The sequence below is a fragment of the Sarcophilus harrisii genome, chromosome 3 (genome assembly GCF_902635505.1).
Source record: "Sarcophilus harrisii chromosome 3, mSarHar1.11, whole genome shotgun sequence".
Classification (NCBI taxonomy): Eukaryota; Metazoa; Chordata; class Mammalia; order Dasyuromorphia; family Dasyuridae; genus Sarcophilus; species Sarcophilus harrisii.
In genome coordinates this window covers 9,001,860-9,024,753 of record NC_045428.1, presented here as the reverse complement: position 1 = coordinate 9,024,753, position 22,894 = coordinate 9,001,860, and the positions used below count along the sequence as shown (strand labels likewise).

Here is a 22,894-nt window from a genome sequence, read left to right as displayed (position 1 = left end):
CCCACACCCATTCAGTGATCAGTCAATAAGCATTAAATATGCACCTACTGTGTACCAGGCACTGGGCTAGCCTCTGGAAATACAAAGGCAAAGAATGAAACGAGCCCTCCTCTTTAAGGGGCTTGCATTCTAGTGGAAGAGGCAGCAACGTAGGACTATATACAGGATCCATACATCCACTGATCAATAAGCAGCCATGAAAGAGCTCAGTCAAAATAGGGTTACTTATCATAACCTCAGCACCTTGCCAGGCTGGGAATAAAATGTGCACTGGTTGGAAAGGGCTCAGGTCCTCACCCAGTAGGGAGGGGGCCTTTGGGTCATCATGGAGGGGGGAGGGGGGCTTTGGGTCATCACCCAGTGGGGGAGGGGGCCTTTGGGGTCATCACTGAATGGGGGAGGGAGCCTTTGGGTCATCACTGAGTGGAGGAGGGAGCTTTTGGGTCATCACCGGAGGGGGGAGGGGGCCTTTGGGTCATCACTGGGCTCCGGCTGCGGCCTGGGTGGGGCCAAGATTGAGCCAGGAGGGAATTAAAACTGGCCCAAATTTAGGCTTGAGATGAATTTGAATATCCGCACTTATGGATTAAGCCTGTGCAGATTGGTCATCAGAGTCGTTTCCAACAAATCACTTAATTTAACAAAACGGGACCATAAGCTCCAGGCCTGGCCGCCAGGGACCCCAAGTGGGGCTGCAGGGACGCATCCTACCAGGCCAAAGGGCAGGGGGTGGACTCCAGGGTCTGGGGCGGGTCAGAAGGTGAACATGGGCTACAGGGGCCCAGGGGGTCTTCCTGGTAGAGGAGGCCTGGTATGGTCTATCTCAAGCTGACAGGGACCCCAAGGTCCAACCTCTGGAAGCCAACCCGCCTCCAGGGCTGAGTGATGTGCCTGAGGTCCCACAGGGAGGAGGCTGGGACCGGGCCTCTGAGGCCTTTCTGGTGTGAGGAAGGGCCCCAGCCGGAGGGGGAGGGGCGGCCTAGGGGTCTCAGCAGGACCTCGCCACCGCTGACCTCAGCTCCCCTTTTAGTGCCTGAGATGAATAGCAGGACCCTGCACTTTGCCGTCAAGGTGGTTAGAAACGCCCTCTGTGACCCCCGAGCTAAGGTGAGATGGGGCAGGGGGAGGGGAGGGAGGGGTCTGGGAGGGTCCCCATGGGCCGGTCGGACGACCCGTGGCCAGACGTCAGCCTGGCCAAGCCCAGAGGGGCGGCCCCCCCTTCCTGGGGACCCCAAGAAGCTCCTCCAGAGTGGGGTGAGCAGGCTTATGTCTGCTGAAGATTCTGGGCAGGGTAGCCCAGCCAGGGGGACTCACCTGCCCCACCAGACTCCTCCGGGGTCCTCCGACCTGGAGGCGAAGAAGCCCAGGGTAGAGGGAGACCCAGAGGCTTGGGAGGCTTGAAGAGGAGCTTGGGGGGCCTCTTGTGGGGGTCGGGGAGGGCCTTGTGTTCAGGCTGGGTGAGGGTGAAGGCCCTCTGCCCTCTGGGAGTGTCTCTAAGGGGGGATTGTCCTTTGTCGCCCTTATTTTGCCCAGACCTGTGTTTGCCCTGGCACAGGAAGCCCCTCCTTCTGGGCTAACCACTGAGGGTCCTAAGGACGGGGGGCGTGGGGCTGGGGTCTCCGGGGGGAGCTGGGGGGTCTCCCAGAGGCAGATCTGGGTCTGACTTGAGGAAAACTGCCTCATGAGGAGAGTCGCCCCCCGGGGGGGACAAGCAAGCTCCTAGCGCCCAGCCTGGACGCCAAGCCCAGTCCAAACCCTTGTGGACAGATTGGGAAACTGAGGCCCTGAGAGGGGAACCGTGTGACCTCGGCCTTGTTCTGGGCTCTGTCCTAGGCCACGGGCTCTCAGTGCCCCGGCCCCTGCGCCCTGGGGGTCCGGAGTCTGAGCGGACCCTCGGGGACCCGGCCCGGCCCGCGTTTGGGACCCCGGCCTGTCCCTCAGGGCGCGTCCTCTCCTCCTCCGCCAGGTGAAGCTGGCCATTCTGCGCGTCATTGGGCAGCTGGCCATCTCCGGCTACCAGGAGCGGGTCCGGGGCTGGGGCCTGAGATACGTCTCCCTGCAGCTCATCCTGTCCACCTACAAGCTGGTGAGGGGCCGCGGGGGACTCACTGTGTGTGTGTGTGTGTGTGTGTGTGTGTGTGTGTGTGTGCCCCTGGTCAGAGGGTCAGGATAAGGTTCAGGCCCTGGGGCCGGGACTCCATGGACTCAGAGGCTCCTTGGGACCCAAAGCTGGGAGGCTGACACTGTGGGAGGCTGACGCTGTGGGAGGCCGACGCAGTGGGAGGCTGACGCTGTGGGAGGCCGGCACTGTGGGAGGCCGGTGCAGTGGGAGGCTGACGCAGTGGGAGGCTGACGCAGTGGGAGGCTGACGCTGTGGGAGGCTGACGCTGTGGGAGGCTCAGCAGTGGGAGGCTGACACTGTGGGAGGCCGGCACTGTGGGAGGCCGGTGCAGTGGGAGGCTGACGCTGTGGGAGGCTGACGCTGTGGGAGGCTGACACTGTGGGAGGCTCAGCAGTGCACTCCCCTTCATGTTCCGCACTCAGATGAATCGTCAGGAGAGCTGCTCTCAGGCTGACCTGGAGGAGAAGATGGTCCACAAGGTCACCATGGATACCGTGAGGATCATCACGGCCTCCGTGAGCGGGGTGATCAATGTGAGTGACCTCGGGAGGGCAGGGAGCCTGCTGAGGCGCCAAGTCAAGGGCCTTTCTCAAACACCTACTGTGCGCCCTAGAGTGTGAGAGACGCAGTGAGGGCTGGGAGGGGAGCAAGGGCCGGGGCTCCTCCACCTCAGCCACGGGTGTGCCCGGCCTTCCGGGCCATGAGGTCGGAGTTTGGGTTCCACTGGCCACCTGGAGCTGGCCGGGAGCCTGGGAGGAAAGAGCTTGTCGTGGCCCCTGGGAGCGCTGAGGCCTCGGGCTCCGGACCCGAGTTCTGTCCGCCGCATCCCTCAGGGGCTGCCCGGACTTGGCCCCAGACTCCCGAGGAGGGGGATGGACTTCTAGAACTCAGAGTGACCCGGGGTGAGCCCGGAGAGTTCTCGGAAATGGGGTCACCTTTGCCTGAGGGACCAGAATAAGGTGACGGTCCCAGGAAGGTTCCTCAGGAGTGACTGAGCAGGGCGCCAATTCCTGCCCTGGTCCCCGATGGTTCTGTGTCCCTGGAGCAGTGAAGGGAATGGGGGAAACCATTCTACGCCATCGAGTGAACACGCACTTGGGAGCCCTTGCTAGTTCCGGGCAGTGCGCCAAGTGACCCACTGTTCTTGGGGCCCACACACGGGGGAGGAAGCCCGGCCTTTTCTGGGGGGCAGAAAGTCTCAGGAAGACCTTCTGGAGCCGTGACTGGCCGGGACCTCTAGAAGTGGGGGCTCTGGGAGGAGCAGAGGGAACTTCCGGTGTGAGAAAGTCCAGGTGAAGGGGCTTCTGGGGTCTCGTGGCAGAGACGGTCAAGGGGGATTCAGGAAGGGGACAAAAGGGCTCGAATGCAGGGCTGAGCAGAGGATGCTGACCACGCGGTCCGGCTTGTGGCAGCACAGAGCTGGACCTGGCCCAACCAGGACCTGCAGAAGCCTTGCCCCCGGCCCAATCCTTCTCTCCAAGAGCAGCCTTTCACGTGCCCCAAGGCAGACTGCCACCTCCTACCGCTCCAGCCCCCCACGCCTGCTCCGGCTCATCCCCTTCCCTCAGTGCTGGGGTCTCCCCCCGTGCCCCCCAAAGTGCCAATTTCCTCCAAAATGGTACCCAAGCCAGCCTGACCAGGGCCCCACAAACTGGGACTGCTGCCTCCTTCATCCTCAACGCCCTCCTCCCTTTGCAGCCCAAGCTTGTGCGAGCTTTGCTCATGGTCACATCATGCTTTTAATTCACACAGAGCTTGTGGTCCGCTGCAACCCCCAGGTTTCCTTCAGACTAACTGCCACCTAGTTGTGCAGCTGAGTTTTTGGACCCCAAGTATAGAACGCCATTGATCTTCATTAAATATCCTTTTAGATCTAGCTCAGTATTTCAGCCTGACGAGATCTTTTCTGATTCTTCTATGTTGGCTCCCCTTTCCAAGTGGGAATTTCCTGAGGGTGCCCTCCCGCCAGGGTTCTCCCCGCCTGACACCAAACCATCACCAGTCTTCCTACTAATGTCCTTTTTTAGATTTTAATTTACTTTTCAGTTCCAAGTTCTCTCCCTCCCTCTGCTCCCTTCCCCGCCCATTGTGAAAACAAGAAACACAGCCCCCGTTATCCGTACGAGGTCACACAAACAGTTCCACACGGGCAGTACTTCCACGCGTTCCCAGCCCACAATTCTCCTTCCCCACAAGACTGTCCTGAGAAACTTTACCCAGGCTTTTCCAACGTCGAGGAGACTCCATGTAAAGCACCAGAAATGCTGGCAAAAACAGAGGAAATAAGATCATCTGGGCCCGGGTTCTCCTTGACTGGGCCTTGCCGGCTCCTGGGATCACCGGTCCCCTTTATAACTGGCCAGGGGCCGTCCCTTTAATAACGCCTTCTAGAACTTCGCCAAGAATTGAAGTTTTAGGCTCCTAGGACTAGAGTTTGCAGCTTTCCTTTTCTGGAATCAGGATGACCCTGGTGCTTCTCCAGGCTTGGGGTGCCCCCTCCTGTTCTCCACTGGCTGAACAACCCTACCTGCCTCCTCTGCGCCGAGGATGTGGTTCCTTCAGGCCAGGGGATTTCTCTCCCTAATATGTAAGGGTGTCCCCCCTCTAGAACCAACACCGTTTTGTCCTTCCCAGAATCCACCTTTGTGTCTTGTGTAATTCTGGGATCCTTGTCTTTTCACCGCCAGCCCTTCTGGACAGGACTCAAAGGCCAGTGAACTGAGGCTAATCCCGGTCTCCCTTCTTGCCCCCTCTTCTTTGAGGCTGCAGGAGTTTTGGCTGAAACTTTTGGGTTACATCATGGAGACAGAATACACGGAGGCCCTGACTCCCATCTGCATCAGCCTGACCAACCTGGCCGAGCGGCAGCGACAGCAGAAAGAGTCCAACACCAACGTGGGCAGGCGAGGACAAGGTCAGTGAGCCCGGCGGCCTCCTTGGGCCCCCGGGGCCTGGCTGATGGCGCGGGCTGGGGACGGGCCTGCTTCCTCCTGCGCTCCCACACTCTGCCCCCTTGGAGGGGCATGTGTCATTTACGGGATGTTTCGGTATTAATTTTTTTCTATCGAGAACCCTGTGTTCTAGCAGACTCCCTAAAGGCAGCGAGCTTTTGCAGATGACTCACTGAAGGGGCCTAGGGAGGTGTGAGGGCCACAGGGCCTGCGTGACTCATTTCAGAGAAACAGGAAGTCGGGCCAGGAGAGCGGTCCCCCTCTCACCTGGGACGGAGCCAGGGCCGATGGAAACAGGGATTCTTTGGGAGGCTTGGATGGAAAAACGAGGATTCTTTGGGAGGCTTGGATGGAAAAACGAGGATTCTTTGGGAGGCTTGACTAGAAGAGGCTCAGTCCTGGGGGATGCATGCTGAAAAGCAGGATAGAGGCTTCCTAGAGTTTAGAGGACAGTTGGGGGCACTCAGACCCAAAGGTCCAGGAGATCTGGGTGTGCTCCAGTGTCGGGGTCCTTGTTCTTTGAGGAAGTGAACAGCACAAGCCGGCACAAGTGCACAAAGGCCTTTCTTTGGCCGGACCCCAGACTCAGAGATGGGCTCGCCAACCTGGGGCTGAAGAACTTGATTGTGGACAGCCTTGCCAAGGAGACCCTGACTCATGGTCCTGGCCAGGCACAAGTGGGCTCCTTGGCTCCAGTAGGGGATACGCAAAAGGAGAAGGCGGAAAAATCAAGACCTTGGTCCCTGAACCTGCTGAATCTCTGATGTGAAGTCCAAGAACGTAATAATTCTCTGTTGGCTGTTTCACCCCATAGCACTTTGTCACTTACCTACTCACTAACTGCTCTGAGCCTCAGCTACCTCATCTGTGAAGTGGGGCTACTTGCAGTGCCCACCTCATCGGGTTGTTGTGAATTCAACTGAGATAGATATAGAGTGCTTTGCAAACCTTGCTGGCTGATAATAATGACTAGAGAACACACCAGAGAAGGTTTTGTGGTGTTTTCAGGGAGCAAGAGAACAAATGAAGGGAGAACTCTTAGCCACCTCCTGTGAGATGCTGGGGCAGTGAACAGCTGGAGAGTCATGGCCTGAGGGTGGCAGAAAAAAGGACTTGATCACGGCCCGGGGTCAGCGGGCAGTGGGCCTGGGCCGGCGCTCATCCCTTCTAGGCAGGAGGACCAAGTCTGAGCGGTCTGTGACAGAGCACACCCCGGCAGAGCCGAAATAGAGCAGCAGGGAGCCTCTCATTGCTCTTCCTGCCTCTGGCTTCAAACCGGTGATAATCATTCATGCAGAATTCCCCCTAAGCTTAGTTGAGACGACTGTAAGGGTCTGCCCTCCCTGCTCTCTCTTCCTTTAATGTGCAAGGATTTTGTGTCAATTGTTTTTGTTGCCAAGTAGCCGTGTCCTACTCTTTGTGACCCGCTTGGGGTTTACTTGAGCCATTGCCTTCTCCCGCTCATTTGACAGATGAGGAAACTGAGGCAAGCTGGGTGGATGGCAGGCCCACAGTCACACAGCCGGTCAGTGTCTGAGGCTGAATGAGAACTCGGGGAGTCCTCCTGACTCCAGGCCATGCTCTGTCCCTTCCTTACCTCCCTGCCCTGTGTGTGGCAGGAAGGGCAAAAACAGAAAGCATCTATTAAGTACCTACTATGTGCCAGAAGCTTCCCTTTCAAGGGTGAGCCCAGCAGGGAGGCTGTGTGACATGGACCACCCAGCCCAGCCTGCCCCCTGAGATCCTGCCCAGGAGCAGACTGGCCAGCTCTGAGCCCTAACAGCCAGCCCGCCTGATGCCCGTCTGGCGGGCAGCTTTGTGAGGACCCTCGGAGGAGGAAGCGCCGTGGAGGGCCTGCCCTTCCACTCTGCCACTTGGGGGCCCCGCTATGACTCGTATGGCAAACTTGTGTCCACCCATCTCCTCATGGACTTGCATGTACTGGTGGGAGAGAGCAGCCAGCTGTGCTGGGGCAGAACGTGTGACCCCTCGTCACTGGGCAAGGGTCTACAGCGTTGCACTTGAGTCAGGACTCTTAGCTGCTCTGGGCCATGTCACCCCCTCAGCCCCATGTTACTCATCTGTAAAATGGGGATAATAACATCACCCTCTCACTGAGATGTTGGGAGGACTAAATGAAGTGACATCTGTAAGGCAAACTTAAATCTCAGTATTATTAATGATTGCTAATAGTGCCAATAGCACTAATTCTACTGGGTGGTTCTTGCTACGTAACATGAATCAATATCTTCTCTAAACTCTCATCGGGTCTATTGTGAGGGGAGGCACACGGGGGGGGGGGCATGAGTGGCAATGTTAGGAAGATGGCCACTCCCAGCATCCCAAGAGCCAGTGCCTCTCTGGGGGCCCGACACGCTCGTGCCATGAGGGCAGAAGGGCGGGGCCCAGGGGAAGACCTCTCTGGGTCTCAGAAGGTGACCCAAAGGCGGACATCTCTAGCCGCATAACCAAGGGACCCCCGAACAGGAGGCCGCCCGACCCCGCTGCTTTGGCTCCCACCAGCTAGCTGGGGTACCGGACAAGTCACCCCCTCCCCCGGGTCGGCTGGGGCTCTTCCTTCCTCCTCTGATTGCAGTGAGATCCAAGACCTGGGGGTTCTGTGGCAGGGCAGATGTGGTTTGAAAATTTATTTCTATTAATACCATATTGTTTTGACACATCAGTCACTTCCCAATCACACCCTGCCCCGTAGCTAAGAACCTTCCCATAAACCTGAGAAACAAAACCACAGTTGTAGGGTGAGACTGACACCGTGCCCCATGACACTGACAGGAAGGCCACGTGATCAGTACTGACTCGGAACCACCATTTTCCACGGTATCTGTCCTCGGTTTGGGGGCCTTGTAACGTTGGTCCCATTTAGCTTTTTGTAATAATGTGTTATACACAAAATACACTCTCTATACCAGGAATGCTGGGTGTGTTGTGGCTGACACACCCTATTTATAACATGATATAACAACGTTCTGGACAAGAGCACATCGGCCTTTTGTTTGCTTCTTGGCTCTGCTTGCAGGCTCGGTCTTGCTTCCCACAAATATTCCTGCGGCTCTCGGAATTCTTCATCTTTGTCGTTCCTTGAAGCATAATAATGTTCTGTTAAATGCCTTTTTATTCATCCATTCCTCTCCTTCATCATTTCATTCAGGGACTATCATTTGTTCAGCCATTTTCCAACGACTGGAACCTTGATTTGTTTTCTCCTACAAATAAGGCCGCTCTGAACGTTTAATCTGCATGGATCTTTTTTTCTTTCTGTTGCTGTCCTCCTCGGAACATGCTCCCAGGAGTGAGATCCCTGGCTCAAGAGTATGAAAGCTTGGTCATTTTTTTCATGGACTTCCCAACTGTTTTCCAGAATGGTTGAACTCCATAGCAGTGGATTCATATGCCCCATAATAATAACTTTCATATAGCACTTACTATATGCCAAGCACTATGCTAAGAGCTTGGTAAAGTTTATCTAAACCTGGGAGGTGAGTCCTGCTGTTATCCCCACTTTGTAGATGAGGTAATTGAGGCAAATGGATTAAGGGACTTAAGATCACATAGCTGAGAAGTGCCTGAGGCAGTTTTGAACTTGTCTTTCTGATCTCAGACCCAGTGGCCTGTGCTGCTTCTATGCTTCTGAATCCCTCCAACAGTGAAATTTTCTAACTTTCCCCATCTTCACCAAATTCATGTGAATTAAGAGGCACCTTTGAGTTGTTTTAATGCACATTTCTCTTATGGGATTTTGAATTTTTGCTTATCTCATTGTTGATAGTTTTAATTTCTTCTCCTCTATGTAGATGCTTTTTTATGAATCTTAAATCTGGTTCTGGTACCCGTCTAGGGAGAATCGATAAATCCAGTTCTGGTACTGTCTAGGGTGAATTTATGAATCCAGTTCTGGTACTGTCTAGGGTGAATCTATAAATCTCCTGGTGGTCCCCAGGGACTGCCTGTCCTGCCTGGGTCTGAGGTTGGCCCTAGGTCCGAGCCCGGCCCTGGTCCGAACATCACCTCCTTTTCTTTCCAGTGGAACTCCCTGCTCCTCAGAAGCTGCTGGCCCGGCTCCTGGTAAGTAGGCTGACCCTGCTGCTGACCCTGCTGCTGACCCTGCTGCTGACCAGATTGGGGGCCTTTTTTCCGGGGCCCCCCAGAGGAGGGTCCTAGCAGAGCTGCTGGGGGGCAGAAGATAGTGAGGAGGCACAGAGAGCGTCCCCATTCACAGGCCACCCTGGCAGGGAGCATATGGGCTCCGTGGCCTCTCCAACGTCCTTGGCTCACTTGGGGTGGCCGTGGCTGAGCGCTGAGGGAGGAAGGGGCATGGAATAGGTTTGCTTTGGGGGAATCAGGAACCCAAGCTGCCGCCTTGGCTCAGAGCTGGGATGTCTGGGTGGGTCTCGGGCCCATCCAGGCCCCTCCCCGGCCTCCTCATCCCCCCAAAGGGCCTGATTCTGCCCCCTCTCCCTCCTGCAGGTGCTTCTCTCAGCCCCTTACAAGGGTGAAGGGCGTGGGGTGGCCATGCTCCAGCTGCTCAAGAGCCTGCACCAGAACATCGCCCCCTCCATGGCGGACCTCTGGGAAGTGGAGATTCCTGCTCTGATCCAGTACCTGGAAGGTAAGACCCGGAGGGTCTGTCCTTGGGCAAGCAGCCTCAGGTGTCCTTCGAGCAAATCCTGCCGACAGCTGGCCCCCTGCAGAGGTCAATGAGCACGGATTAAGTGCCCCATGTGCAAGGCACACAGTAGGTGCCTAATAAATGCCATTTACCTTGCCCCAAAGCCTATACAAAACAAACCAAATAAACAGGAGGTGATTGGGGTGGAGCAGCTCTTAAAGTCAGAAGGGCCAGGAAAGGCCTCCTGGAGCAAAACAAATGTGGCGGGAAACAGGAGAATGGTTGTGGGTGGGGGCAAACTGGGAGGGCATTCCAGACATCCGGCACAGCCTGTAGAGAGGCGTAGAAGCTAGGGATGCAGGGCTGTGCGTGCAGTAGGTGCTTAATGAGTGCTTCCTGCTCATCCCTTGGGATCCCTGGGAAGATGCTCCTATCAGGCTTTGCTCCATTCTTTCCACAGAGCACACACAGTATACGTGGAACCAAAAGACCTGGGAGGACAAACTCATCCAGGTACCTGGGTGTCTGGGGCAGGGGGTGGAAGGTTTGTCTAAGGGTGTGGGGGGATGTCTAGAGCCAGAAGGAGCCTTAGAGTCCAGCCCTTCCATTTTACACATGAGGAAACTGAGGTTCATATGGTCAGTGAGAGGCAGTCGGGATTTGAATCCAGGACCTCTGGAGGTCTCTCTCTCTCTCTCCCCCCTCCCCAAGATGCCCTGTGGCCCTGGATTTCCCAGGAGGCTTCACTCGCTGCCTTGGGTGCATCAGAGGGTTCTGAGGAGGGGGGTAGCAAAGCCCCTTCTGCCCCAGGGGGCTCGGTGCAGGGCTGGAGCCCAGAGAGCCTGGGTTCGAATCCTGCCCCCACTTAGCTCTTCCGAGCTTGCTCTCCTTGGGATGGCCGGTCTCTGGGCTGGGTCAGCTTGGGTTGTTGGGAGCCTCCTCCCGGATCAGGTCCACAAGGGCTTTGCCACCTGGGGCACTTGGTCACGCCAAGACCCCCGTCTCTGTTGCTGTGGTTGTGGGGCCTCAGAGGCAGCTGGGGCGCCAGGCAGAGGGATGGGATGTTGGGTCTGGGGGCCAAGTGAGGGCTGGGGCTGCTGGGGCTCCAGCTCCCATCTTCCACCTGCTGGCCAAGGCCCCCCTCCCCCCCAGGCCCTTCTGGGAGGAGTGCAAGATTCTGTGGTGCCAGGGAGGAAATCTCCCGCACTGGGATCTCCCCAGGCCGATGGTCAGAATTGTGACGTCTGCCGAGGTGACTGAGGACTGTCCCAGGTCCGGTCCTGGCCAGTGGCCGGACTGACACAGCTCTGTCTTGTAGTTTCTGAGGAACTCTCTCAAAAGAACCCAGGGGACAACCTGGAGCCTGCGCCTGAGCCGGGAGCTGAACCACCAGATTGTCAGCTACGAGAGCCCCTCGGTGGAGAAGGTGGGCTCTGCCGGGACCCTGCCCGCCCCAGGAGCCTCAGGCTTTTCCTGGACATGAGGGACTGGGCCTGCCCGTCCCTGGAGCCTCAGCTGTGGGGGCTTGGGAGGGTTGGGACGTGGGCCGGCTGGATCTCAGCAGCTCCCCGGGGTCTCAGGCTTCTCTCACCCACGAGTCCTGGGCTGCAAGGATCGTTGGCCCCTTCTTGGCTTGGGTAGTCTACGCCCTGTGAGAGGCCCTGGAAATGAGTGGTGACAATGGGGAATGACAGATGGAGCATGGGAAATCCATATGATCTTGCTCTCTGGAGACTTCCTGGGCCTCAGTTTGTTCATCTGTGTATTAGGAATGGTAAAACAGCTCCTCTTAGGTAAAACTGAGCTCAGGGGGAAGCAGCAGGAGATTGAACGTAACGCTGCTGTTTTACGGATGGAGAAACCGAGGCTCTCCGAGGCTCCCTGAGGCTCCCCGGGGTTCCCTGGAGCTTAGGGGCCCGTTGCCGGTCACTGGCTTGCTCCACCTTTCCCATCATGGAGAGTAAAACTCCCCCAGCTATGATAAGGGAGACAGAGGCAGAGGCCAGTGGCAAAGGCGCCTCCTCGGAGGGTCTGTGGCCCCTCTAAAGGGGTGGCCCTCAGGCCTTCCTCACAGTCAGGGGCCTCCTCCTGGAGGACTAGGGACCATTCCAGAACGGTCCCCACAGCAGAGCCCTCCGTCAGCCCAGGCCCAGGAGGGGGAAGCGAGGAACATGTGCCCCCATGATGGCCGGCTGCCCTGAGTGGGGCAGGGGATGGCACAGGCCGTCCAGTCAGGCCCGGCGGCCATGAGATGGCCCAGCTCCTGTCAGACAGGGTCTGGAGGTCCGAGAGTTCTGGGGGGCTTCCCAGGCTCCCCTCGGCCGCGACCCAGAGAAAAACAAGGGTGGAGGGCCGCGGGTAACTCCTGGAGTTTAGCAAGTGAGCTTCGAACTGTGGCTCCCTGGTGTAGACAGAACAGTGGGATTCTGTCCTGCTGGGTAAAGCCTGCGGGAACAGAGCCAGGGTCCTCGGCTCCAGGCTCTGGAAATGTCAGCCGGTGTTATCGGGGACAGAGCGCGGGCCAGGGGCTCCGAGGGGCCTCAGTTTCCCATCCCCCAGGATCTGGCTCCCATGTAGCCTCCTCGGAAGCTCCTTGGGGGGCGCCAGCCTCAGGGGCTCCCCTTCCCCTCCCTGGCCTCTTCCAGGCCTTCCTGTACCGGGCACTGGGATTCACCCTGGCTGCTGGCCAGGAGGCCGACAAAGTGGAGATCCAGCTCATGGAGCTGCTGCACAAGACGGACTACGGGAATGACTTTGACCGTGAGGTGAGTCCCCCCACCCCGCTGTCCCCCCAGCTGTCTTCGGGCCCCCCCGGCTGGGCACCCCCCCCCCATCGGAAGGGATGGCCGGCCAGACAGAGAGGCACCCTGAGCGGCGCCTCCCCAGCTCAGAGGGCACGGGCAGCCTGGAGCGGAGACCCCGGCCCAGCCCCTCAGGGAGGGGGGCAAAAGCTGGAGGCAGAACTGGATTTGGGGTCGGGAAGTGCTGCTCCGCAGGGTGATCCATCCCGTGGCGGGCCAGGCTGTGTCAGGGGCGATAGCGCCTCCCTTAGGGGGGCCGCAGACAAGCCTTTGGGGGGGGGTCCTGCCAGGCTCGGCGAGCTTGCTCCCAAACAGCGCGAATTTCAGACCACTGGGTCTGGCTTCTGGGCGATCCCGCAGCTTAGGGCGCATTTAGAGACTTGATTGGAGAAAAGATTGGGCCCTGGCTTTCAAGGCTGGCTGCCTGAGGGGAAGACCCCCATTCGAGTGCTGGGGGGGTCTGTGATGCACCCAATGGGAGGACCCCCACTTTGAGTGCTAGGGGGTTCTCCAGGCCAGAGACGGGGGGCTCCTGGCCAGGGCCTTTCCAGCATGGCCTGTGCTTCCCCCTTCCCCTGGGGAGCACTCACTGCCCAGCAGGGACCCGTCTGGCCCAAGCCAGGAGGGTCTCAGTTCTCCCTTCCTCCTCCCTCCCCCCTCCAGGGAGCCATCCTGTGCCTGGGGCTCTGTGCCAGGGGGCAGGTGGTCACCGTGCTCCACGTGCTCCAAGAGTTTGAAGAGAAAATTCAAGAGACAGAGGATTCTTGGCACATCAGTGCCTGGAGGGTGAGGGCCCGGGGCTGGGCAGAAACAGAAGGGTGAATCCCCCCCCCATGGCCCAGGAAGTCCTGCTTATGGGCATCCGAGAGGCTCCCCCACCCCCTCCTCCATGCCCTCAGTGATTCAAGCTATTGATTCCACTCCATTCAGTGAACATCAGTTGAGCACCTGCTGCATACTGGTGCTGGAAAAAACCCCAAAGAACGGCCTCCAGCCTCCGGGAGCTTTTCTCCATTTTGGGGAGGTGGGGGGGGGCACGGGCAACAAAGATCCTGAATTTATATTTGGAAGGGACCTTATGGGCATCCAGTTGCCGGCCACTGAGGCAGCTGAGGATGGGGAAAGTTTGGGGGCGTCTCCTGCAGTCCCACAAACAGGAAATAAACAAGCGGGCTCTGGCCCCCGCTGCTCCAAGCCGCCTTTCTCCTGAAGTACCCGGCTTCTCTTGCCTGGGAAAACCAATACAACTAGGCACCAAGGGTGACATTTTGTTGGGGGAGGGACTAAAGCCCCAATAACCCGAGGAGAGCCAGGAATTCTGGGAGTCCCAGAGAGCATTCCAGGGATGAGGGGAGGGGGAATGTGACCCATGAGCAGTGGAAGGAAAAACGGCAGCTGTGCTATGGAGAACTAGAAGCCGGACCCTGGTGCTCAGGGCCCTCAGTTTCCTTCTCTGGGGTCCAGGCCAACCTGGACTCGAGGGAGGCTGGGAGGTCAAGGTTCCCTCGCTCCCCATTCAGAGCGACCACCCCTGGAGGAGGGAGGTGGTGAAGAGTGCCCTCATGGTGATGTACAGCAGCGTGGCTGCCCACTGCCACCCGCGGATGCTCCTGAGCCGCGTGGAGAAGGACATCACCAAGAAGATACTGCATCACTATGCTACCAGCTGCCAGGTGAACTTGGAGGCCCAGGGCCCTGGGTCTGGCTGTGCCCTGGCGGGGGGCAGCTCAGGCAGGGAGGAGGGCAGCAGCTGACCCCAGAGGCAGGGAGGAGGGCTGCAGCTGACCCCCAAGGCAGAGAGGGGGCAGAGGCCTCTCAGGGAGACAGATCAGCAGGGGTCTCCCCCACCCCCTGGTACCCCATGGAGGCCTGCGGCTTTCCCACCATGACCCAGCTCCCTGCCCCTGCCCCCTTGGGGTGCCCAGGACGTCTCTCTGAAGCTGGCCTTTGTCCAGAGCATCAATCAGATCTGCGTGGCCATCCAGGCCTTGGGCAAGGTGGACTTTGACTACACCTACAAACCTGAGCTCGTCACTAACCTCATGGTGAGCGGTTCTGGGGCTGCTCGGGCCTGGTGCTGGGGGCTGGGCCAGCTGCATGGGTGGGGAGAGGTCCAGTCAGGGCCCCTCCAGGCATGGGCCCTGGGCCCTGGAATAGCAGAGTGTGTGTGTGTGTATGTGTGTGTGTGAGTGTGTATGTGTGTGTGTGAGTGTGTGTGTGTATGTGTATGTGTGTGTGTGTGTGTGTGTGTGTGTGTGTTCTAGACTGCAGGGAGTCTTGGAGTCTGGGACCTGAGCAGTCTGTATTTCAGGGGAGCCGGCCTCCTCTGTGAGACCATTATTATGTCCCCCACCAGGGCCTTGGGGGGACCAGCAGGCCTTGGGGGGCTCTCTTTCTGGGCCTGACCCGGGACTGGGGGTGCTGTGGCAAAGGAGAAGGGCGGGTTTCTCATGGGGCAGATTTTCCATAGAATTGGGAGTGGCAGCACCCATAATGGGCTCCGGCCTTGGGGCCGGATTGCTCACTTTGAGGAGGGATTGTGTGGTTCTTTGTGCCTGTAACCCTGACATGCTCCTGAGCCCCAGTGGTGATGGTGCCGGCCCCTTGGGGTCATCGAGAACGCCCCCCGTTTGTGTGGCAGGTCATCCTCAAGATGGAGCCGCTGGACTCCCTGGTGTCCCCCGTGCGCTGCCTGACCATGACCGCGCTCTGGCACCTCAGGTGGGCTGCTCCTGGGGCCCCTCGCTGGGGTGGGGCGCCCCGACTCAGAGAAGGGTCAAGGGCAGGAACCATCTTGTGGCTGGGACGTTAGGAGGAGGGGGAGGTGCCACGGTCAGTGACAGCCCAAGGGAGCCTGAGGCCTGGCCTTATGGGGGGCAAACAAGCTGCCATCTTGATGGGCGAGGCCCCGCTCCAGGGTCCATTCAAACCCTGTGTGCCCAGGGACCAGCTGCTCATGCTCTGTGTGCCCATGGCCCAGGGTCCTTTCAAACCCTGTGTGCCCAGGGACCAGCTGCTCATGCTCTGTGTGCCCATGGCCCAGGGTCCTTTCAAACCCTGTGTGCCCAGGGACCGGCTGCTCATGCCTCATATGCCCAGGGCCCAGGGCCCAGCTGCTCATGTTCTGTGTGCCCAGGGCCCATTCATATCCTGTGTGCCCAGTCACCAGCTGCTCATGCTCTGTGTGCCCATGGCCCAGGGTCCTTTCAAACCCTGTGTGCCCAGGGACCGGCTGCTCATGCCTCATATGCCCAGGGCCCAGGGCCCAGCTGCTCATGTTCTGTGTGCCCAGGGCCCATTCATATCCTGTGTGCCCAGTCACCAGCTGCTCATGCTCTGTGTGCCCATGGCCCAGGGTCCTTTCAAACCCTGTGTGCCCAGGGACCGGCTGCTCATGCCTCATATGCCCAGGGCCCAGGGCCCAGCTGCTCATGTTCTGTGTGCCCAGGGCCCATTCAGATCCTGTGTGCCCAGTCACCAGCTGCTCATGCTCCATGTGCCCAGGGACCAGAGCCCATTCAGATCCCATGTGCCCAGGGACCAGCTGCTTATGCCCCGTGTCCCTGGGGACCGGCCTGCTCAGGCTCCGTATGCCTGGGGCTTGGGGCCCATTTGAGGGGCTCGCATTGATTAAATACAAGAGTTCAATCAGGCGACCCCTGAGCCCCTGCCGCCCATCCTCCTGCTACCTGGAGAGCATGGCTTCTTCCCCCTTTGCTTCCCGTCCTCTCTGGCTCCTGGTGCAAGTCCCTCCCTCCCGGCCTCTCTTCTCCATCCGTAAAGGGGAGAGGCCCCCACAAGGCTGGAGTCCCACTTGCCTGGAATCCCAGGCCCCGTCCCATGGCTCTGTTGTCCATCTGAGAGGTGTTTGAGAATGGTACCGGGCGGACCCCTGGGGCACGCCGCGGCTCTCCGGGGCTCACCTCGTACGTGCCTGGACACGAGTGTGACGCAGGCGCTGCCGCCACAACAGGCAAATTGATTCCCTGGAAACCGCCGTCATTTCTGGTAATGAAGAAACAGGGCTTCCTCTGCCCGGCCCTTGATGGCTGGGCACCAACCTCTCCCCCAAGTGCCTGGGATGGGGGGGTGCTGCTGGGGGCCGTGATGACGGCGGCCCCAGGAAAGAGCCAGAGCCGGCCGGGGCTGGAGGCAGGCGGCTCTTGTGCGGCGCGCAGCTGGGGCTTCCTGCCCTTGGCCAGGGTGCCGAGCGCCCACTTCATGGGATGTCATCAAAGGTGCACGACACCCTTCCCCCTCCCCTGCCCAGTGGCCCGATGTGACAAGCCGCCTGTGGCTGGCTGGGCAGAGCATGTGGGCTGGGGATGTCACCAGGCAGAGCGTGGGTGCCCACGGGCAGAGCAGCAGCTCACATGTCAGGGACCTGCTTGCTGGAGCTCTCGGCGGCCCCACTCCCCTGCCACCTCCTCCCTGTCCCCATCACCCGCCGCATTTGGGTCCTGTCCCCCGCTGCTTCTTCCAGGGGAGGGCCGGTCAGCCTTACTCAGTGGTGACCCGGCTCTTAGCAAGCCCCCTGAGCAACAGGGCAAGTGCTTCCTTCCCCGAGTCTGTCCGTCCATGTGACCGTCCATCATCTCTGACATCAGGTGCTGTCTGCCCACTGGCTGGTGGCCCCTCCCCCCCAAACACCCATCCCGGGTCTGTCTGCCTCTGCCTCTGCCCCCCTCTCTCTGCCCTGTCTGTCTGTGACTTGTCCTTTGTTTGTCTCTTTGTCTGTCTCTTTCTCTGTCTCTCTCTGTGTGTCTCTGTCTCTCTGTCCCTTGTAGGCTATGGTGTTCCTCCTCACTAACTGTGGATTTGGGTTCTAGGCTGCGTGCTCTCCTGGCCAGCACAGGGATCCGATGGAGACCACATGGCCTCTAGTTCTCAGGCTCTAGAACCAGAGCTTGGTTAACTGGTCTCCATTCCTTCCAGCTCTGAGCGTCCTTAGAATCTCAGGTCCAGGAGGGTAGGGATGACTCCATCCTTGCCTCTGCACTCAGGCAGCCAGTGGGCACTTGTGAAGTACCTACAATGTGCCAGTACACTGCCAAGGGCTGGGCGAGTGTAGCCTGGGCCCTGCCTTCAGGGAGCTCGCCCAGTAGGTGTTCCAGAACGTCTGCTGACCCCGGCTACTTGAGCCAGGGCCGGCCGTCTGCCTTCAGCCTCCCTTCAGTCTCTCTTCAGCCTCCCTTCAGCCTCCCTTCGCTCGGTCCCAGCGTGGAGCCTCCCTGTCCCTTGCTCTCCCCAGCAAACTGAAGCCTCCTTTCAGCCTTGAGGAGAACCACGAGCTGATGGAGCGCAGCGTGCAGTGCGTCTTTCCTCTGCCTCCCCCCGAAGAAGACAGCGAGCAGGTCAAGGTGGGCTCCCGGCTCCGGCTCCCGGCTCCGGCTCCGGGGCGGTGGCGCTGACCCAGGTCCTGAAGCCAGCGTCTCCGCCCTCCCTTCCTCCGGGAACCCCGGGGGCGCTGCCCTGCCCGCCTTGTGACCAGCCCTTGGGGCCCTCCTGGCCCCCGCCCTGAGACGCCCCGGGTTCAAGGGAGTCACGGGGGAGTCCCGGGGTGCTCTGGCCTGCTGGGAGAGGCCCCCCCCTCCCGGGAGTCCCAGATCCTTCTCATTGAGGGGCCTTCCAGGGCCCTGGCCTGCTGCCTGCTGCCTGCCTCCCGGCCTCCGTGTCTGCTGCGGCCGGACACACCAAGTGTCGCCCCTGGCCAATGTTTCGGGCTCCACCGCCTCCACCGCCTCGATTCACCGGCCCGAGGGGGAGGAGGGTGTGGGGGGAGGGGGGGACCGTCGATTCACCGGTTCCTGGGGAGGGGGGGTCCGAGGGGGCGGAGGAGACTGGCTAGAAGCGGCCAGAGCGGGAGTGGGGGGGACTGAGGGGGCGGGTCTCCCCGCGGCCGCCCCACCCCCCGCTGCCCTTCTCTGGGTCTCAGATGCTGTACGAGAACTCCATGGCGGCGCTGATGCGGCTGATGAAGAGCCTGCTGGAAAGGGAGATGGACCCCAAGGGGCTCCAGGAGACCTTCCACGTGAGTGCCTCCCAGGGAGCCCCGAGCCGCGGCCTGAGGAAGCCGTGCCCCTTCCCCCCTCCCTGCTCTTCTGGAGGTGGGGCAAGAACGGCTAAACGTGGCCTCTGTGGCACGCTCTCACCTCCCCCCGCAGCACGTTCTCACCTCCCTCCACAGTGCGCTCTCACCTCCCTCTGTGGAGTATTCTCACCTCCCCCTCCCCTCCCCCCAGCTCCTTGAGAAGTGGCTGCACTCGGAGAAGGACTGGGAGCGCGAGAGAGCCGTCATTCTGAGCCTTCATCTACTGCAAGTCTACAGGGAGGGCGTCACCATCCTGGTGAGTGCCCAGCAGGCACGGCCTCGGCTCTGGCCCAGCCTGGCACGAGCCCCCACGCGGCAGCCCCAGAGCGAGGGGAAGGTGGCTGGGCTCGGCTGGGGCTGGGCCTCCACCCTAGCAGCATTTGCTGTTGTTTTCCCACTTAAGGCCCCAGCATCCCACCTCCTGCCTCCCGCCTCTCCCTCGCTCCCTGTCTGAGGCTGGGGAGCCAGCTCTACCTGGGCCCAGCCGAGGTCGTTCTCCCCAGGCCGGCTCCGTCCCCCCAAGTGTCCCTTCTTCCTCTGCAGCCACCCCCTTTCATGCCACAAGTCCAGCCCTTCCTGGGGGGGGCACCCCCTTAGCTACAGGTTTTGGGCTACTTCACACCTGTCCAGTGAATCAAGGTTTGCCAAGCTCCAGACACAGTGAGAGGTCGGGGCTGATGTTAGGCCCATTCTGCAGATGAGGCAGCTGAGACAAGAGCGGGCTCTAATTCAGGTCTTCCAGACCCTGTCTTTCAAACCATCAAGGTCCATGCTTCCCCACCCAAGGCTGTGCAGGGAGATAAGTTTTTAAAATAGCTTTGGCGTCTTTTTGGGGTGTCAGCAGGGACCAGTGGCCAGATGGGGCTGGCTTTGGAGTGTGGAAGACAAGAGTCCAGGCTTGGCTGCAGCCAGCGCTGACCAACTCTGGAGAGCTGATGGTTAAATTGTCAGTGTGAACATTTGCACCTTCAAACCCAGCAAATGCTATACTACACAATGCAGTTTAAGTTGTTTTGGTGATTGTCTACACTTCAAAAAGTGATAGACATTAAGCGTAAAGTCTGTAAGGCCCCGGGAGAGTTGGTTATTAAGCACTCAGGGGCTTGTTCTGTTCTGGGTTCTGTGTGACCCTGGTCGGGTCCTTCACCTCTCAGGGCCGAGGCAGGCCCTGAGACTATTAGGAAAGCTCTGAGTTAATAGAGGGTGTTTCTTCATTGGAAGTCTGCTAGGCCAGTGGTTCTCAAGGTGTGGCCCAGAGCATCCCGTGCAGCTCGGAAACCTTTTCTGAGGGTCTACAAATGCAAAATGAGATGTTCTAATATGGCAAAGATTTGTAAATATAACCCATAGACACAAATCCTCTGGACACATCCTCAGCCGTTTTTAATAGACTAAAGATACTGAGAATGCAAGTGTGAGAACCACTGATCTAGGCCAATGAAATGGCAGATTTGCTCCATTAAAAATTGTTTTATCGCCTCCTGTTGTTATGCTACAATCATAACCCCCTCGCTCCTCGCCCCACAGAAGCCACAGAAGCCCCCTTAGAACGAAATCCAGAGACCCTCTGACAGCCAACCGAGCCAACAGAGGCGTCTCAGAGGCCGTGCCGGCCTCTACACCCCCAGGGTCCCCTTCCCTCAGGGAGGAGGAAGAAATGGCCCCTGCTTTAATTTTCCAGCATCAAACTGAGCTCTCTCTAGTGATCCTGGGGGTGAATGTAATGAAAGCAAGAGAAAGACAGAAATACAGAGGGAAGAGAGACAGAGATATGGAGAGAGAAGAGAGGAGAGATACAGAGTGAAAAGAGACAGAGACAGGGAGAGAAGAGAGGAGAGAGACAGAGATAGACATAAAGAGAGGAGAGAGACAGAAGAGAGGAGAAAGATAGAGACATATACAGGGAGAGAAGAGAGGAGAGAGATAAAGACACAGAGGCAGAGATAGAGATAGTCACAAAGACAGAGAGATAGGCAGAGATGGAGAAACAAGAGATAAGCAGGCAGACACACACACACACACACACACACACACACACACACAGGCTCTAATCAGTCCAGTTGTCTGCCTTTATTTAAAAAACAGATTCCCCTGAAATCTGGCCAGTTTGGCACTCTGATTGGACTCCTGGCTCCACACACCTGTGACTCCCAAGTAAGGACCCGACAGGCCACCATAGATGTCATCTGCTGCCTTTTAGACCTCCAGGGTAAGACAAGAAATCAACCCACTGAAACTCTGCTTGGGCTTCCGGGGGCGGTGAGTGACAATTCAAAGGATTGTGGGAAGTTGGCCCTACCCTTAGGGAACTTCCTGAGAAAAGATACATATAAAGTTAATGGACTTTATTTCCCCCTTTCAATCATAAGTGAATTTTTTTAACATTAATTTTTAAAAATTTTGAGTTTCAAATTCTCTCCTTCTTCCCCTCTTGAGAAGGCCCACAATTTGATAATTTACATATGTGCAATCATACAAAATATATGTCATGTCATGGAAGAGAAAGATTAAGCACATGAAAAAAAAGTATGCTTTTTTTCTTCATTTAGACCCCATCAGTTCTTTCTCTGGCAGTAGATAGTATTTTTCATCATGAAGCCTTTGGAATTGTCTTAAATCATTGTATTACTGAGAAGAACTAGTCATTGAAAGTTGGTCATTGTATAATTTTGCTGTTACTGTGTATAATATTCTCCTGGTTCTGTTCTCTTTGCATCCGTTCAGTTAAGTCTTCCCGGATTTTTCTGAGCATCCTGCTCATCATTTCTCACAGCACAATAGTATTCCATCACAGTCATATATACAAGCTACTCTTCCTTCAGCCTTCCCCAATTCATGGTTGCCCCTCAATTATCAGTTCTAAATGTTGCAAAAAAGGTTCCTAATTGTTTTTTTTTTACTTAGGGTCCTCTTCCTTTTTGCTTTTTTTTTTTTTTAACTTCTCTGGAATATAGACCTAGTGGTTGTATTTCTGCGTCAAAGTGTATGAACAGGGTTAAAACCCCTTTGGCAAAGTTCAGTTGGTTGAATCAGTTCACAGTTGCACCAACAATCCATTTGTTTCTCAATTTTTCCACATCCTCCGCATCATTTGTCACTTTCCTTTTCTGTCATATTAGCCAAACTTATGGGTGTGAAGCGGTATGGCAGAGTTGTTTTAATTCTAGTTCTCCAATCAATAGACTTGAAATTTAAATATTGCCTGTTCATATCCATTTGATATAATTAGCGACAAAGAGTCTTATAAATTTGATTCTTTAGCTATTTAAGAGATGAGATTTTTATCAGACAAACTGGCCTTAAAAATTTCCCCCATTTTCTTGTTCTAATTTTGGTTTTTGGTTTCATTTGGGCAAAAACTTTTAAATTAAGATCCATTTATATTCCATACTACTTTCTATCTCTTGTTTGATCTTCATCCACTGATCTGACAGAGCAAATATTCCATGCTCCCCTAACTTGGATTTTGATTAAATCATGTGCTTATTTTTACAGTTTGTTTTTGTGAAAAATAATAATAAAAAAAAAGAAGAAGAGAGAGTGAGTAAGAGATGGATATATATGATGATATATATATATATATAATATGAGTAATAAATAAGAGTATATATATATAAATATATATAAGAAGAGAAAGAAGAGAGAAAGAGAGAAAGAAGAGAAAGGGAGAGAGAGAGGAGAGAGAGAGAGAGAGAGAGAAGAGGAGAGAGAAAAGAAGAAGAGAGAAAGGAAAGAAAGAGAGAGAGAGAGAGAGAGAGAGAGAGAGAGAAAGGAAGAGAGAGAAAGAGAGAAAGAGAGAGAGAGAAAGAGAGAGAAGAGAGAGAGAAAAGAGGCAGACGAAAGAAACTCATGGAGTCAACATGGTGGCACTCACAAAGGAGCAGGTGATTAGACCAAGGCTGCTGGCGTGAGAATTGAACTCAGTAAATTAAACTCTTGTTCTCATTTATTTTTGGCAGTTTCTAAATAAGTCAAAAATTAAGCACCTAATAATGTGCTTGGCCCTGTGCTAGAAGAAATATGAATCTGTCTCTGGTCTCCATGAGCTTCTATTTCCCCTGGGGGTGGGGTGGGGGATATAACAGCTAAGTATATTGGGAGAGTTTGGGGAGGTAGAGAGCCTGTGGAGCACTTAGGGAAGCAGGGACAGCGAGAGATGAGCCTCTCCTAGGACCTGGGATTCCAGGAGTGGGAGGGGATGCTGATGGGCAGAGCCCCGCTGGGAGCAACCCGCAGACCTTGTAGACAGTTATGTGCCCAACAGGCCTCTTTTTGTGGGGACACCCGGGGGCAGACCCTGCC

At 56.9% G+C, this 22,894-nt stretch overlaps 1 protein-coding gene across 1 annotated transcript in view; it reads left to right on the top strand.

Annotated features, from left to right (window-relative positions):
- The window catches only part of MROH2A (maestro heat like repeat family member 2A), a 49,950-nt gene that overhangs the window by 10,570 nt on the left and 16,486 nt on the right, over positions 1–22,894 (top strand). Inside the window, exons 10-26 of the mRNA XM_031961106.1 lie at positions 1,031–1,107; positions 1,967–2,086; positions 2,545–2,655; positions 4,892–5,036; positions 9,116–9,156; positions 9,559–9,700; positions 10,161–10,213; positions 11,019–11,126; positions 12,346–12,465; positions 13,165–13,287; positions 14,022–14,174; positions 14,427–14,546; positions 15,143–15,222; positions 17,753–17,861; positions 18,437–18,532; positions 18,744–18,848; positions 20,678–20,801. Coding sequence (XP_031816966.1) covers positions 1,031–1,107; positions 1,967–2,086; positions 2,545–2,655; positions 4,892–5,036; positions 9,116–9,156; positions 9,559–9,700; positions 10,161–10,213; positions 11,019–11,126; positions 12,346–12,465; positions 13,165–13,287; positions 14,022–14,174; positions 14,427–14,546; positions 15,143–15,222; positions 17,753–17,861; positions 18,437–18,532; positions 18,744–18,848; positions 20,678–20,801 — 1,827 coding nt within the window. The remainder of the gene's footprint in view (positions 1–1,030; positions 1,108–1,966; positions 2,087–2,544; positions 2,656–4,891; positions 5,037–9,115; positions 9,157–9,558; positions 9,701–10,160; positions 10,214–11,018; positions 11,127–12,345; positions 12,466–13,164; positions 13,288–14,021; positions 14,175–14,426; positions 14,547–15,142; positions 15,223–17,752; positions 17,862–18,436; positions 18,533–18,743; positions 18,849–20,677; positions 20,802–22,894) is intronic.